The 16,618-nt window shown below is 41.1% G+C and overlaps 3 protein-coding genes across 18 annotated transcripts in view; all 3 read left to right on the forward strand.

Annotated features, from left to right (window-relative positions):
• Positions 1-5,250, forward strand: part of LOC6633420 (smoothelin-like protein 1) — a 50,716-nt gene extending 45,466 nt beyond the window's left edge. For 12 of the 15 annotated variants that reach the window (XM_070211319.1, XM_070211322.1, XM_070211320.1 and 9 more), the window contains 5 exons: positions 1,903-1,995; positions 2,104-2,206; positions 3,154-3,301; positions 4,263-4,414; positions 4,513-5,250. In XM_070211319.1, the coding sequence (XP_070067420.1) occupies positions 1,903-1,995; positions 2,104-2,206; positions 3,154-3,301; positions 4,263-4,414; positions 4,513-4,636 (620 nt within the window). In that variant the 3' untranslated portion in view covers positions 4,637-5,250. Of the gene's footprint in view, positions 1-141; positions 442-1,902; positions 1,996-2,103; positions 2,207-3,153; positions 3,302-4,262; positions 4,415-4,512 lie in introns of those variants that run through there. The other 3 variants (XM_032440078.2, XM_070211324.1, XR_011417435.1) reach the window with 3 other exon arrangements.
• A 1,055-nt stretch (positions 5,251-6,305) lies between these two features.
• On the forward strand, positions 6,306-8,090 carry LOC6633496 (uncharacterized). Its single transcript, XM_032440508.2, has 4 exons — positions 6,306-7,062; positions 7,141-7,356; positions 7,447-7,837; positions 7,913-8,090. The coding sequence occupies exons 1-3, from the start codon at positions 6,556-6,558 to the stop codon at positions 7,681-7,683; spliced, it is 960 nt and encodes a 319-aa protein (XP_032296399.1). The 5' UTR covers positions 6,306-6,555; the 3' UTR covers positions 7,684-7,837; positions 7,913-8,090.
• Positions 8,091-8,306: 216 nt separating this feature from the next.
• Pat1 (Protein interacting with APP tail-1) lies at positions 8,307-15,250 on the forward strand. Of its 2 annotated transcripts, none has more exons than XM_070211331.1 (8): positions 8,307-8,491; positions 8,986-9,409; positions 11,671-12,317; positions 12,384-12,608; positions 12,728-12,829; positions 12,924-13,600; positions 13,681-13,838; positions 13,929-15,250. In XM_070211331.1, exons 2-8 carry the CDS (start codon positions 9,215-9,217, stop codon positions 14,040-14,042), a joined length of 2,118 nt encoding a protein of 705 aa, XP_070067432.1. In that variant the 5' UTR covers positions 8,307-8,491; positions 8,986-9,214; the 3' UTR covers positions 14,043-15,250. The 2 variants fall into 2 exon arrangements, with proteins under 2 accessions (XP_070067432.1, XP_015025565.1); XM_015170079.3 differs by having other exon boundaries at positions 9,083-9,409.
• The last annotated feature ends 1,368 nt before the right edge of the window (positions 15,251-16,618 follow it).

Here is a 16,618-nt window from a genome sequence, read left to right on the forward strand (position 1 = left end):
GTTTACCGTTTTACCGTTTATCGATAACTATTTAAAATACGCTACTGTCTTAATTTGGAGCGTAGGCTTAGGGCATTATTATAATTTTGTTTCATTCGTTTGGTTCAGTTCCCACGCCCAGTTTCTAGTCAGCGAAACGTTTCAATTCCGTTTCGTTCCGTTTGGCACATTTGTTTTCGTTTCGCGGCGAGTCTCTGAGTTTAGATTGGAGGGACCACATGCGGGCTTCATTTTGCTTACCCTCACACACACACACACACACACACACACACACACCCCACACACACTCCCACACACAGACAGCCCGAGTTAGCTGCGCTGCCCAACCGCAGGATGCCATAAAGAATTAAGCAAAAAACAGCTGCAAATCGCGTCAAATGAGATCGAGATGCAGCAACCGCAGCCGCAATTCCGAGAAGAACTTGAAACGTTTTACGATTTGTGAGTGAGAAACAGAAAACAAAAAACAAAAAAGAAAAAAAAACCATATCACACACCAACTGTACAAAATGCCCCAAAACAGCGTTGCCAGCTAGTTGTTTTTTTTTTGTTCTATCGCGCGTTCCATGTACTACCATTTGCTACAACCGCCCGGCCTAACTGCACCTAAATACCCCATATATATACATATATATATGATTAATTTTCTCATATTTCTTTTTATACATTATTTTTTGTATATTTGTTTTCTATCTTTTGCCTGCCCCCCCCCCCCTCAATTTTCAAGAAACTGTACAAAGTTAGCTAGTGCTTTAAACGTTTTATTTCCATTACGTTCCATTACGTTTCATTGCCGTTTCGTTTCATTGCCGTTGCGTTGCGTTGGCTGTTCGAGATTTGGTTGGTTGGTTGGTCCAGCGTAAACAAAACATTTTTACACACACGCAAATCCCATGTTGTCCCTCCTCGCGCTCTCTCTCTCTTTCTCACACAATCTTTCTCTCTGTGTGTGTCTCTCTCTCTCTCTCTCTCTCAATCTCTGTTTGTACATACACTATAAAAGCCCGCCCCCCACCCACAGAGTTTAGCCACCTTCTACCACATATATATTTTTGATTATTGCCACAGCTCAGCTGCCCAGTTAGCTGTGCTGGCTCTTTCACGCTTTCCACGCACACACACGCACACACACACACTCTTTTCTTCGCATGTTGATCGTTTATTTTTTTTTTTTTTTTTTTTTGTATTTTGTGTAAGAGTATTGTGCATGTCGTAGCCTGTAAGTTTCTTGTACTCGCAACGCACATACTGAGAGTTGCACCGCCAACAGCACCACCAGCGCCAGCGCCACACCAGAAACCAGAAACCAGAAACCAGACACCAACCACCACAAACGCCAACAGCTGAGAGCGATCGTTTCGTTTCATCATTTATCTATTTATTATTTTGATGTTTTTGTTGCGTACTGTACGTTTTGTGGAACGCGCGGCATGAAACAGCCGCTTGGCAGCGTTGCCAGCTGTGCGCGTGTTTCGTTGCCATTCGTTGCGCTGCCTTATATTATTTTGATATGTAAACAAGCATACATTTTTTGACTTAAAAGAAAAAAAGTGATTTGCAATTGTCGTTGTTTCGTTTCGCTCGTTTTCGTGTGTAGCATACGATTTGTTGCCTGCTCTAGACTAGACTAAGCCAAGATACAAGAAACAAACAAATAATTTCACTAATCATTCTAACACTAATTTTTTCGAAAACATTTTTCAATAACTTCTTTAACTAAATCATGATGTTGATTGAAATGTTTTGATGTGCATGCAATTTCGACTAATTGTTGTAATTATTGCTTTCTTTTTTTCTCGCCGGTTTTTTGTTTCCTTTTCTTTCTGTTTTTTTTTTTTTTTTTTTTTGCCCCTACCCATTCCAAACAACAACAATTCGTCTAAAACCTTTCTTCATGTACAGCACAACACAAGCAACAAAGCTCAACGACCAGTGAACGCACCGAGACGAAGTCGAAAGATGGCGGCGCAGTTGTCACCACAACAACAACAAAAGGTATCGATATCGATAACAGCTCACATATATCGAACACTATAACAGATTGTACTAAATTTGCCCCCCCCCCCCTCCCTTGCTCCTACCAATTTTTCGATCTTGTTTCAGTTACCACACGCACTGTGAGCGGCAGCGCTGCCACCAAGAACATTTCGCCGCTGGCCAAATTCAAGCAGCTGGACAAGGCAGCTGCCCAGCAGCAGGCTCAAAAGTAAGCTAACAATTACATATACATACTCTAATTATCATAATATTATATTGTCCAATACATAGATACAAAAGAAAAACAGAACAAATTATCAAGACATACTGTAGAACGTATCAAAAGGAAAGCAAACCAAAAATGTTGCTGAACAACGTTTACCAACACTGAGCACAGATTGTTAACTTAAAAGCTAGAAGAAAAAAGAGTGGCACATTTTGTTTTGCTTTCCTTTTTTTGCACACACACACACATTTTTGGTGCAGGTTCACATCCAACACACACACACACACACACACACACACACACCCACACGCACCAATACATGCACACATTCACTAGTTTCGCCTTATTTCTTATGGCCATTTTCTGGTGTTGGTTGTCGGCAATATAAATGTCTCTTGTGCCTAGGTGAAGTTCTTAATGTTTTTAGGTGAATTGTAAACTGTTGAGTTGCGTTCCTTTTTACTTAATGCACATACATGCGTATGTGTATGTGTATCTTAATGTGTCCCTGTCCTGCTCTAGCCTACTGGGTTTGCGCACGCAGCTGTCTCTCTCTCTCTCGCTCACTCCCTCTCTCTGTCACTCTCTCTGTCGCTCTCTCTCTGTTTCTGTCACACTTCCTTACGCACCTGTCGTCTCTTCAATACACACACACACACACACGAAAAAGAACCGTTATGCCATATCTGACTTATTGTAAGAATAATATAAATAATTATTGTTGTTTTCCACTCTAACACAAAACCACACACACACACACACTAAACAACTCGAACACCCCAATCACATACAAAAGTACAAATTTTATGTATTATAAAGAAAACAAGAAAACACAAAAAAAAAAGTAAACAAAAAACAAAAACAATCTTAGACAAAACATAAAAAATAAATACAAATTGTGTGAGTTTCGCTAAAACGTCTGCCCCTCCAACCTTGAATCATTTGTTCAGATCATCTCCAACAACAAGCACACCCACGACCCCAGGCGGTTCAGCACAACCGTTATTCAAATTTACCGATCCGGCATTAAATGCGCGCGCCGCCACTGTCAAGGATCAACTTCTGCAGTGGTGTCAGCACAAAACGCAGGAATATGAGGTATCCAAATCCTAAAAAAAAAAAAATACCACCAAATACCAACAAAAACGAAAAATACCAACCAAAAAAAAAAAAAAAAAAACAGCTAAATGCAAACGCAAAGCCACAGCCACATAGACCGTTATTTGTTGCCTTTTCTTTGTTATTATTGATATTTTTGTTTTTTTTTTTTCTATTATTATTTTTGATTTTGTTTGCTCTCTCGTTGTGCATTTGTATTTTTACTGCCGTTCGTTTTCATATTGCAAATAATGTTTAACAATATCTAACGCTTAGAGACTCAACAAAAAAAAAAAAAAAAGAAAAAAAAACAAAAGTCAAATAACCAAAACAAAAGCGTAAATACAATAACCAAACAACGCCTAACCGTTGGCTGAGCTTTTGAGCAACACTCATCCACAACATGCATACACACACACACAGACACAGACACACACACACACAAGCAAACACGCAACTAGAGAAAGAAAGAAAACAGTTATTAATGCACGCAAGTAGCCTGTGATTGGCTGAAAATCTGCGAGCGAAGCAGCGGAGTAAGAAGCAGAAGCGCAGCTTTTGCTCTCATTCAAAAGTAACCGTAAACGTTGCTCATATACACTGCTTTTAATTCGTATTATTATTATAATTATTATTAATATAATTACTATTGTTGTTGTTGCTGTCGTTGTTGTTCTTGCCATTTGCTTTTTGGGGCTGGAGCTTACAGCAAATAATACTACAAAAAAAAAAAAAAAAAACAAACATTGCTTAATTGCTGCTGCTGCCGTTGCTGCTGCTGCTGCTGCTGCTGCTGCTAATAATAATAAAAACAAAAAAAAAAAGAAAACATTTTAAGTTCAAAGCTGAGCTGTTTTATGCCCGCTCAACCCAACGCCCCAAATGCCCCGCCTTCTGCCCGTTTGAACAGAAAAACAACAACGCACTTATTACAATTTCTTTCATCCCGTGTTATTCGCAGAACGTCCAAATAAGCAACTTTAGCTCGAGCTGGTCAGACGGCTTGGCCTTTTGTGCGCTGATACATCATTTCTTGCCAGATGCATTTGACTACAGTAAATTAACCAAACAAACTCGCAAACATAACTTTGAGCTGGCCTTCAGCGTGGCTGAGTAAGTCTGTTTGTTGTTTAACAACACTGGCCGGCTGTTAACTAATCTCTCTCTCTCTCTCTCTCTCTCTCGCCCGATCTCGCTCTCGCTCTCTTTAGCGAGAAAGCTGGCATCGCGCCCTTGCTGGATGTGGAGGACATGGTGGAGATGAGCCGGCCCGACTGGAAGTGCGTCTTTGTCTATGTGCAGAGCATCTATCGCCGTTTTCGCAATTGCCAGTAAAAGCAGCAAGAACAACAACAACAACAACAACAACAGCAGCAGCAGCAGCAGCGCGTGGCCTACAACAACAACAACAACAACAACAATAACTGTTCACTAAATTTTAAGCAAAAGAGAAAGAAAAAAAGAACTAGAAAATGCAGGCAAATTTGTACACCTTTTGGCATTTCGCGTTGGAGCACACGCATACCACATAACTGTAGCCCATATAGATACCCTATAAAATAACCCAACATTTTTGATATACATGTTTTGACCACAAATGGCAGGCTCGTCGCTAATGAACAGCTAACGGGACATTTGTACGTTTTTTGTGTTTGTTTTTTTTTTAATTTTTTTTTTGTCTTTACATGATTATTTGACCAATTATTTTTTTTTTTGTATTACTATTATTATTATTATTATTATTATTATTATTTGTTATTGAACCTAAATACTTATGCAATAATTGTTGAATTTTTTTTGTCATAATCTTAATTATAAATGGAGAAAAATGGAGCAAGGCGCAAACTTTACTAACCCCGCTGAGTTTTGATAAAAAAAAAAAATAGAGCGAGAATCGATTCTATCAGCATAGAACTCAATTCCCCTCACAGCCCCTATCCATCTACCAGCGTAAATACTACTCAATCTTTTAAGCGAGCGAAATTATACGAACAAATTACTAACTCGCAGCAGCGGCAAGCGAAATGCGATATCAACATAAAAATATTATTGTATCTACAGCTAATATTAACATTGAACAAAAAAAAAAAAAAAAAAAAAAAAAAAAATACAAGAAAAAAAAAACAAAAATGTGCTAATTTGTCTTTTTTATTGATCGAACGATTAAAATAATTTGTTAAAGCGATTTTAAGGCTTCTTTAAGAGTTTCTTTATTTGTATAAATAACAAAGACTATTTTTTTGTAAATTGCAAAGAGTTGTATAAAAGAGTTCAAAAATTGTAAAAATTCATAGGGTATCAGACCGCACATACATATTTGACAGCTTGTATTTTGTATTTATATTGATGCATTTCCAAGCTACATTTCTTTCTCTTTAGTATACTTTAACATTTACTCTTGTCTTTTATAAACATGAACAAATATGTTTATACCCTGCAACCATTGTAAATGAGTAAACAGGGTATATATGTTTTGTGTAAATGGACAACGAGCTGAGCCGAACTGCTCGCGTTAAGGTTTGCGACTTGAATTTGCAAAAGTTATATTTATCGATATCTTCGTCCATTAACATAAGATCGATATGAATCGATTTCAATACACGGCTGTAAGAGAAGCTAGGTACATCATATTCGCTTCTCGTAGTGTATAGATACATAGATTGGCACAGTTTACTTAAATTTTAGTTGGAAATAATGAATATATGTACTTGGGCGTCACTTTGATGCGAAGTAAAGTAAGTTGTAGTGGTAGCTTAGGGTATCTGCTAGTCGGGCACTGCCAACAAGCGCATTTCAAATAAGATATGCTGAATTCTTGCTCGAATATATGTCCAAGTACAGTCCACCAGCAATTGCAGCAACATAACCTTAAAATTGTGAATGAAATGCGCGCATTGTGAGGTTATGTTGTACGAAAAGCATAATAAGTGAGGTTATGTATTGTATATTACATATATATTTGTAAAGTGCCGCCCAGACTATATTGTTGTATAGTTGGCATGAGGACAGCTGTCAGGTGGAGAGCTGTGAAACATAACCGAAACGAATCTCAGCCGTGCTGTGAAAGTCTAACGTTAAGTTTTGTGTAAAATGTCCAAACAAAATTACGTGTGAAATTCGTACATCAAAATTTAGTTCGTTACGCGCACACAAAGTCTTTACATAACCACCAAACCCACCACACCAAGCGCAAACTCGCCACATCCCCAGCCTGGATTACTGCAGAACGCGGTCTGTTGCGCATTGAAGCAGGCATGGCACAGCAGCAGGAGCAGCAACAGTCGCAGCAGCCGCAGCAGCAGTCGCAGTCGCAGCAGCAGCAGCAGCTATCGGAGGCGACCGCCTTGCGGCTGCTCAATAGCGTTGTGGCTGGCGCTGTCACGCCCCAAATATTGGCAACGCCCCACCACGTACAGATGCAGAATCCAAGCGAGGCGGGCGGCACGTGTGGCATAGCTGGGGGCAGCAACGGTGGCGGCGGCAGCGGCAGCGGGGCCAGCGGCAGCGGGGCCAGCGGCAGTGGGGCCAGCGGCAGCGGGGCCAGCGGCAGCGGGGCCAGCGGCAGCGGGGGCAGCGGCAGCGGCGGCGGTTGTGTTGATGCCACACAGCTGGGACTCGTATTGCCAATATCCGGGCCGGGTCAGGCATCGCAGGAGAGCGTCCACTCGGCCAATGAGTTTGGCAATTCGTGCCGCATTTGTCGCTGGAATCGCAGCGACATGGAGATCATCAACTGTCCCTGCAAGTGCAAGGGCAGCGTGGTAAGTTCACCAGACACACCGAGAGACCAAGAGAGAGAGAGAGAGAGTGTGTGTGTGTGTGTAATCGTTTCTTTACAGGGCTATATACATCTGAAGTGCCTGAAGCGTTGGATAATGCACAGACGGGACAATCGCTGCGAGGTCTGCCATGCCACGTTCAACATAACCGCAGATCGGGCGAGCGTCAAGCAAATGGTGCGCGCCTTCTGCTGCGGCCGCTGCTGCGGCATGATCGTGAAGCATGTGCTGTTCAGTGCCTCGCTAATGCCGCTCGCCCATGTCATACTGCAGCAGGTGAGCGTTAGCAGCAGGTGGCAGCGTTTGTGGCAACAGTTGCTAATTGGAGCGATCGATGCTTATTTGCGCTTCTTTACTTGTGTACAGGTCCTGCATTGCATGGATAATCTAAATCAGGGCAGCACCGAACAGCTAACGGTACAGGAGGTATTCGTCGCCTCCTGTGCTCTGCTGACGTCCAGTGCCCTATTCTTTCATTTCTTTGAATTTGTGACGACACGCTTCCTGCTCATACGCAATATACTGCGCCATTGGTGGATGTTTGGCAGCACCAATGATTTTGGCCTGGTGGAGGTTGAAGACGATTCCTTTGACCTGTTTTAGGTTTCAAAAAACAAACAACAACAACAACAACAAAAAAAAAAAACAAAACAAAACAAAAAAAGAAGAAGCGAGCAGAGAAGCAACAAATCAAACCGAGACGAAAAGTAAATCAAGGCAGGCAGCTTTATCTTTTTTGGATGAATTCATCAAATAGGTTGTTTGCCTAGCCATATACAAGCGTAGGCCGTATTATTCATTCCTTTTTTATTTTTCTCTTTTTTACTTTCAGTATAATCAAAATTGTGAAGTTTATCAATAAAACAAAGACTCGCAGAACGGCATTCAGTTGAAAACCATGTAACGTTGCAATGCACTGCAAATCGATCCGAGTGACAGGCACAGCAGCGTTAAGGATGCAGCAGCAGCCACTGATTCAATAAAAAAAAAAAAAAAAAAATTAAATAAAATCGATCGCGATTTGGCTTTTTAAATGAAGTATTTACTAAAATAGTTGACTGAAATTTCAAACTCAACGGTTGGCAAGCCGTTAACGCACAAATGTGCTCTGTTAACGCACAATTGCGCCCTGTTAGCGCACACAAATTGGCCTGCTGTTACGTGACAGCGCACTGTTAGATGACAGAAAATATCGATAGGTTGCCAGATTGGTAAGCTGGCGATTCCTGCTGCTATTGTTTTTGCTGCTATCATCCCCAAGTGAAATAATAAAAATTGTTTTGGCATTAAATCGAAACATAAAAAAAGAACATCAATTGCAATACTTGCAACGGTGCAAGAAGTGCAGCAGGCGGGCAGTTTGACGTGCAATTTCGTACATGTAACAACAATTAAATGCATTCAATATTGTGTAAGTGATCAAATAATTAAAAAACAAGCAAACAAATCAAATTCAGCAAGTTTTTTTTTTGGACCTGCTGTGCGTATCGTGTGATTGCTGCGTGTGTGTGCTTGCTTGTGCCTCTGTGTGCTTGTGTGTAACAAAGACCAACTTGTCTCAGACGGCAGCAGTGAAATTGACCGCAGGTGCCAACCACTGGGCAGCAGCAGCAGAAGCAGCAGCAGCAGCAACAAAAAAAGAAAGGAAAAACGAAGAACGTCTCAAAAGAAAGTGAAGTTAGCGCAAGTGTCATACGCTGCTGCTGCTGGCTGCTGCTGCTGGCTGCTGGCTGCTGCTTTGGTGTTGTTGTCGCTCTGTTACTGTTGCCAGCCACAGTGCGTGCGTGCGTGCGTCACTGCAACTTATTGACAGTTATAATTTAGCTTTCGACGGGCACTTGTGGCACAGCCTAATTTGTAAAATTAACATATATTTCGTTCTTTTAACTCATTTTTGCGCCACAGAGATTGACAACTTGTCCCCCCCCCTCCCCCCTCGTGCGCGACAGGTTCTTTTTTGTTTTTTTTTTTTTTCATATATGCTAAAGCAGCTTTTGTTTAGCAATTTAAGCCCAAAGAAAACTAAGTGAGCTACATAAACAATAAACAACAGAAACAGTAAGACAAAAAAAAAATATACAAAACAAAAAAACAAAAAAAAAAAAAACAACAAAACAACAACAAGAGCAGCAAAATGGCTGCACAACAGCAGCTATTGGCTTTGATGTCATCGGCCTCCGGGCACAACAACAACAACAGCCCCGAGCCACTGTACGATCTGTCATTGATGGCCGTTGTCAACGGCCTGGACTGCAAAGTGCCGACACTGGAGCGCATTAGCAAGCTGCCGGAGCTGCCGCGCAATCTGCTGATCGATGTCTACGAGCTGGTAAGTTTTTGCTACTCAAAAGAAAACAAAGTGAAAACACACGCAGAAAGAAGCTGCAAAAAAAAAAAAAATGAATAACAAAATCAGCTGCGACACATGCACGCACACGCAAGCATCTATCTGTCTGTCTGTCTGTCTGTCTGTGTGTGTGTGTGTGTGTGTGTGTGTTTGTTTGTGTGCGTGCTGCTTATCGCTGCGCTGCGCTGTTACGGCTTTTTCTTGCCGTTTCTCTTATTTCTCTGGTTCGCGCAACAGGACAACACAATTTTTTGCTGTTTTGTTTTGATATACAGTTAGGGGAATTTCATTTGTTTGAGCTACAAAGAAACCAAAAAGCTTGTGCCAAGCCAAAAGCTTTCCACTGTTTATGTTTACGCGTAGAAGCTTCTGGTAAACGCGCACAGCTGGCACGAGCGCAACTGTATGCGTGTGCGTGTGTGTGTGTGCGTGCGTGCGTGCGTGTGCGTGTATGTATGTAAATCATGTCTGAAACCACATGGCATTAGATATCATTGACATAGCTGTGCGATATGATATCTTTAATAAACTGTTGTTTATACACTCTATCTTAATTTAAACAACATTCGCTGCGTAAGGGCATGTACACTTCGGCATTGCTCGCATGCCTCAACACACACACACACACACGTACACACACACAGGCACACAAATTGCCTGTCATAATAGCTCCGCAATTACAATATAAATTATTAGCAGTAGCGACCACAATGTGGCAGCAGCAGCTGATGTTGCTGCGTTACGCCGGCTAAAAATAGCTCGTTTGACGGGCATCCTTCTGGGGCGCAGCCATTCAACCCGGCTTGTTATCAGCTTTGCAAAATGGCCGTCCATGACTGTTATGAGGCCCGTTGAGATCCGCATTCAAAGCCAGTGTTGTGCAACAATCGCACAACACTTTTTGTTCTTCAATACTAGCTTCTCTAAGTCTAGTCTAAGATCATAAAGCTTGTTGACATAATCTCATAGTGTTGTGCAGCGAGCTTAGCTTAGATTAAACAATAGTACTTACTCCACACTCATTCATTTTTGTCAACACTGCCCTTACTAAACACTAGATCCTTAAGCTAGGCAACATAATCCTACTGGGATGAGGCTTTCAAATTCGCTTTCAACAATGGCTCCTTTACCTCTCGGCTGATATTAGTCCCATTTAAAACTAGTGTTGTGCAAGAGATAGCATTACACTATTTTGGCAGCTCTCTGTGGCAAAGTCTCGCATTTCTCTCTTCATTTTGCCGCAAAAAGGTTGTTTTTAAACACTGGCTACTTTTAGTTTCGAACTCGCTCTCTTACAATAACGCATCATCATGACCCCTTACTCTAAATTTGTTTTTTTTTTTTCAATTTCTTTGACAACACTGTTTTTTTTCGCAAAGCCTCGTTCTCATTTGTTTACAAAGCATGCATGACATAAGCTTAAAGTGCCAGTGTTGTGAAACAGAACAAAGATCTAGCAATCGCCCAGCAGCCGCATTCCTTTCCCACACTATTTGTCACCTAGTAATTGTTTGTTTTTGTTTTTTATTACTGATCTCGTTTGAAAATAATGCAGAGTCATGCCATAAGCTCAAAATGACGCAGCACTCAAAATTAGTGTTGTGTAATAGCAGACCTCTCTCTGATTTAATAGCATCTCTTGCACTTTTTGAATACCTTGCATATTTGCATTTCCCACGGAATAAAGTAACGAAAAAACGAAGTTTCCAAGCTCTTAAAGTTTGGGCACCGATCAGTTATTCAGTCGGGACAAACTGTTTTATTGTTATAAAGATTAAAGTGCAAATATAATAGCTTAAATGATAAACATAAAGAGTTTTAAGTTTCAGATGACTTAAAGCTTAAATATAGAAAATATTGTTAACAATTGTCAGTTTCTTTACTAAAGCAAAGCTCATTAAAGTATAAAACATAAAGAGCTTTAAACTTTAAGTGAGCGTACAAACAACAAAGTTCCCTTAAAGCTCAAAGCTTTTACCATATACAATATTGTTCGAGCTCAAGTTAACTTAAAGCTCAAATGCACACTATTTTCAATAGTCTATTGAGTGATGAAATTTGCGTCCAGCATTAAAAGCTCATTATGGTTTAAATACAAAGAGCTTTGAGCTTTAAGCAAGCGTACACACAAAAAAAGTTAATTTAAAGCTCAAAGCCCATCTGCAACATTTATCGAACTATGATCATTTTTCAAAGTGTTTTCGCTCTTGTTGACCCATTTCCTGATCGCGTTCCGCTTGTAGATGTCACAGCGCGAAGATCTGAAGGACACACTCTTGGAGGAGCTGTCCAATCTGGATGTATTCCGTCCACTCGTACGCTACACATCGGCGCGCGGCAAGCTGCTCCGCATTGTGGCCGCCTTGATGGCCAGCAACAAGACGCTGCCGCATCGCCTCAGCGAAGCCTATGTGGGCCGCTATGCTGTGTCCCAGACAGAGGCACAGTACAATGAAGAGGCCGATGGCGATGGCGATAAGGCGGGGGCATTGGCAACTGCACCTGTAGCCGGAGCTGAAGCCGGAGCTGGAGCTGGAGCCGGAGAGGCCGCCGCCTTGCTGCCGCAAATTGATTATGATAAAACGCAAACTATTGACATTGCCGCCAGCTGCCTGAGCCACATGACTCTCAATGACAAACAGACAGCAGCTGGAGCTGGAGCTGGAGATGGAGCTGCCGGCGCACAGTCGGCCGCCGAATCAGTGCCAATGGAAACGCTGCCCGATGAGGATATCATAGCCATTGACTTGGGTCTGCGTCTGGGCAGCTTTCTGTCCGTGGCCGGCTGGATGCAGGAGAGCATTTCGGTGTTGTCCTGCCTCAACGAAAGACTGAAACGCATGCGGCCCTTCAAAGATGAGCTGGTCTTGCGTCTCGATTGCCTGCAGCGGTAACAGAATGATCTCTGTCTCTCTCCTTTGTGCACACAACTTCATAACGCATATTTATTTTGTAGCCTGCTCTATGCAGAGTCGTCGCATTGCAACTTTAAGATGGCCCAGAAGACCTTTGGCGAACTGATGGAGCTCAACGGCAGGCTGACGAATGCGGTGCCGGCGGCTCTGATTGCCATGGCCTATACGCAAATCTCGTCCATGTACTTTGCCCGCAACGAGTACAACAATAGTCACATGTGGAGCGTGCAGGCCATGCGCCACTTGGAAATGTCTGCGCCCACACGGTACGCTGCAACACAAGCTAGCATGCACACATACATACACACACACACACACACATACACACACTCATATACAGAGATATCTAGAATATGTGCTGATTTATTTAATCAATCTCTCCCAGCGTTGCCATCGATGTGCTGCGACAGGCGGCCAAGGCCTGCGTGGTGAAGCGTGATTTTGCACGCGCCAATTTGCTCATCTGCCAGGCGGTGCGCCGAGCCCGGTAAATGAAACAATCAACTCTCTCTCTCTCTCTCTCGCTCTTATTCACACTTGATCTCTCTCTCTCTCTCTCTCTTTGACGGTCTCGCACACAGCGAACAATTTGGGCCAAATCATCAGAAATACGGCGATGCACTGCTGGATTATGGTTTCTTTTTGCTTAACGTCGATTCCGTTTTTCAATCAGTAAAGGTGTACAAGGAGGCGCTGGCCGTGCGTCGCGGCATCTTTGGCAACATGAACTTTCATGTGGCAATTGCCCATGAGGATCTATCGTATGCCTACTATGTCCATGAATATAGCACTGGCGACTTTAGCTTCGCGCAGGAGCATGTCGACGAGGCCGTGCACATCATGAAGAATCTGGTGCCCAGCAATCATCTGATGTTGGCATCGGCCAAGCGTGTTAAGGCGCTGCTGCTGGAGGAGATAGCGTTGGATAAAATCGCCGATGGCATGGGTGATGACGATCTGCTCGATCAGTCCGAGGAGCTGCACAATTTTGCACTCCAACTCTCGCTAGAGGTGTTCGGCGAGGTGAACGTGCAGACGGCCAAGCACTATGGCAATCTGGGGCGGCTATATCAGACCATGAATCGATTCGAGGAGGCCGAACGTATGCATCAGAAGGCGATCAAAATCAAAACTGACCTGCTCGGCCCCTACGACTATGAGGTGGGCCTGTCCATTGGCCATCTCGCCTCGCTCTACAACTATCAGATGAAGAAATTCCGTCAGGCCGAGGATCTATATCTGCGCAGCATCGATATAAGTGAGCAAAAAAAAGTTGTTTTCTCTGCCGTCTCGTTTCTATTACTAATTGGATTCTTCTCTGCATTCTCCTCGTAACAGGCTTGCGTTTGTTTGGACGCAGCTACTCTGGTCTGGAATATGATTATCTGGGACTGTGCCATGTCTATGAGACATTACACGAATTCGAGAAGTATTTGCGCTATGCTCACATTCTAGAGAACTGGCAGCTGCTGCGCGGCCAGAATATAACACAAAACGTAAATGCAGTTTAACCACTTCTCTTTTTTTTTGTTTGTTTGTTTTAAATGTCTAATCAATTTGATTTGATTTCCCGTTCCCATCGGCAGAAGTCCAGCTATCCTGCCATCGAGCTGGATTACACCATTGATCAAGTCAAGACCAAGTTCTTTAGCATGAATGTCAAACGTGTGCCTACGCCGCCGGAGCCCAGCAAGAATTGAGTGCGAGTGAATGGATCAAAGTGCATATGCAATTGGGTCTTGGTTAGGTGTTCTATATACACGAAACATACACACACACACACACACACGCAAATTTAAATTTTGATTTAAACAATGAAATGTTAACAACAAAAAGTGCAGAAGTAGAAGAACCGAAGAAATATTCTAAATTTAATTTTGTTACGTTTTGTATTCCGAAACCAACTCAGGCAACGAAATGGCCTTGAAATGAGATATCCTCTTATTTTGATACACTCAAACACACACACACAGATACACACACCTCGTAATTGGATACAAAAACCGAAAATCTTGTATATCCAATAATTGTTCATATTTAAATTCTAAAATACGAATATATGATGTGATTGCCTAACATATATTGATATATATATATATACATATATATATATATGTATATAGATATATACAGTGTGTATATATTGATTACTGATAATCAATGAATATGTTGTTCAATAATTTTTTAGACCAATCGTTTGTTAAAGGATTTGCAAATGCAAAGGCTGTAGCACAATTTAAATAAAAAATTACAAATTAAATGCTACGCAGACATATAAATATAATGATGTATAAACAAATTAGCTGTTTGATAGTTTAATAATACAATACATAGTTTAGAGTGCGACGATCCATACACACATAAACGCAAGCACATGAATGCATCGGATCTTTCGATATATAAATATATATATATAGAACTGTATGTAACGTTGTATATGAATAATGATACATAATTGTTAAATACGTACAGAGTATTTGTATCATCAATCAATCAATCAATCATACGTTAAATTCCCTCCTCTTCCTCTCAAGACACACACCGCCCAATCGTTAGCGGTATGCGTTTTTAAGCTAGCGCCAAGGAATTGGTTCTCTTGAATTCCAGCTCTTAAACCTGATTTGTAATGTCCGTTAGGAGCAGGAGTTAGCTTTTCACTTAACTGTGTGACTCGTGAAGCGAAAATTATATAAATAAGTACACTTTATACAACTAACGATACCTATGCCTAGTACTATATATATATATATATAATATATAATATACAATATGTATAATTAACGACTTATATGCCTAAAAAGATTATTGTAGCCTACAACAATTTGGCATTGGCATCAACTCGAATGCCCAATCTCAAAATCGTAATAATAAAATGTAAAGCAATAAAATCTATTTCAATAATGATGTATATTATACAAAAGCTTTAGCTTTGGCGCATTAAATACATTTCGAATTTATTGTAATCAAAATCTTTTAACATTCGCCTCAAGTAGCTTTCATTTTAAGAATTTTGTTTACGTTTTATCTCTTATCAATTCGGCTTTGTATGCCATTAACGCAGTTTATTGTTGAACGATTGCGAAGTTGAGTACAGGGTATGCCCTAGTCTGTCACATCTATTCACTCGCACTTGTTTCTTCAATAGCTTGTCTTTTTCCATTTGCTCTTTGTGCGTGCTTCTTAAACGTTTTACGGGCAGCATAAGACTCCCGTTTTTTGTTGAGATTCGTAAATAATTTGTGTTTATGCCCGGCCATCACGTATGCATTGTTTTTGGCTCAAAACAATAGATTAAGTTAGTTTGATTTGATTCTGTATAGATTTTATGAATAAATTCTAATTGAAGGTAGCATAAATTTCCGTCTAGCAAAAATGCAGAACTTCCAGCAGATGGTAAAGCAGCGCAGTTTTATCTGTTCGTGTTTGTTGACAAGGAATCGATTGCCAAAGCCCAAGACGCTGCCAACCATACCCGAGGAGGAGGGCGACTACGAAGCCGATGTCATCTACATGCCGAACTTCAGGCCGGACCACCAGGCGGCATTGGTTGAGTCTGTTCCGGCAGACGCGGCATTTCCGATGGCCTTTGCCAATCCTTGTCCAAAAGTGACGGTCGCCTCCAGCTCGCATCCGAGAACGAATTGCTTTTAATCTAGTTTTACCATCGTCGTTGTCGTTAGCCGTAAATTCAAAAAAATCTCAAACCGCCTCCGTTGCAAATAGTTCCTGATTCCGTGCCTAATTCTTTTCTAGTCCTCGTACAAACTCGATTTTCCTATTTCCGATCTGGATTCCGAAAAATATTAGATTGGATGATAAAATGCCATCCAATGCAGGTGGCGAATTAAAGTTCGCCCCTTTTATTGCCACCTTTCAAAGCTGATCATTTAAGAAGCGAAAACTATTTTCAAAAATTATTTGCAATATACTTCTCACATTGAAAAGAATTTTTCAATATTTCCAAACTCAATTCAATTCCAAAAAATTAACATCTAAATTTTGAACCAAATCGACAAAAAATTAAATCACGTTTTTTTTCTCAAAATCAGGGTCACTTCGAAAATCAAAACTTTTTTGACGATATTATTTTTTTTGTTAATATCTCGGGAAAATAACGACTGATATCTTTCCTTTTATATCAAATCGGACTATAATACCATAAAGCTTTTGTTTAAAAAGCTTCTAAGGGTATTTAATAGTCGTCTTTAATTGGCAATTAAATATCCTCGATCTAGTGTTAAGCTTCAAATTAGGAAAAAATAGGCAAAAATAACTT

Source organism: Drosophila virilis, chromosome X, assembly GCF_030788295.1.
Source record: "Drosophila virilis strain 15010-1051.87 chromosome X, Dvir_AGI_RSII-ME, whole genome shotgun sequence".
In the NCBI taxonomy this organism is placed as follows: Eukaryota; Metazoa; Arthropoda; class Insecta; order Diptera; family Drosophilidae; genus Drosophila; species Drosophila virilis.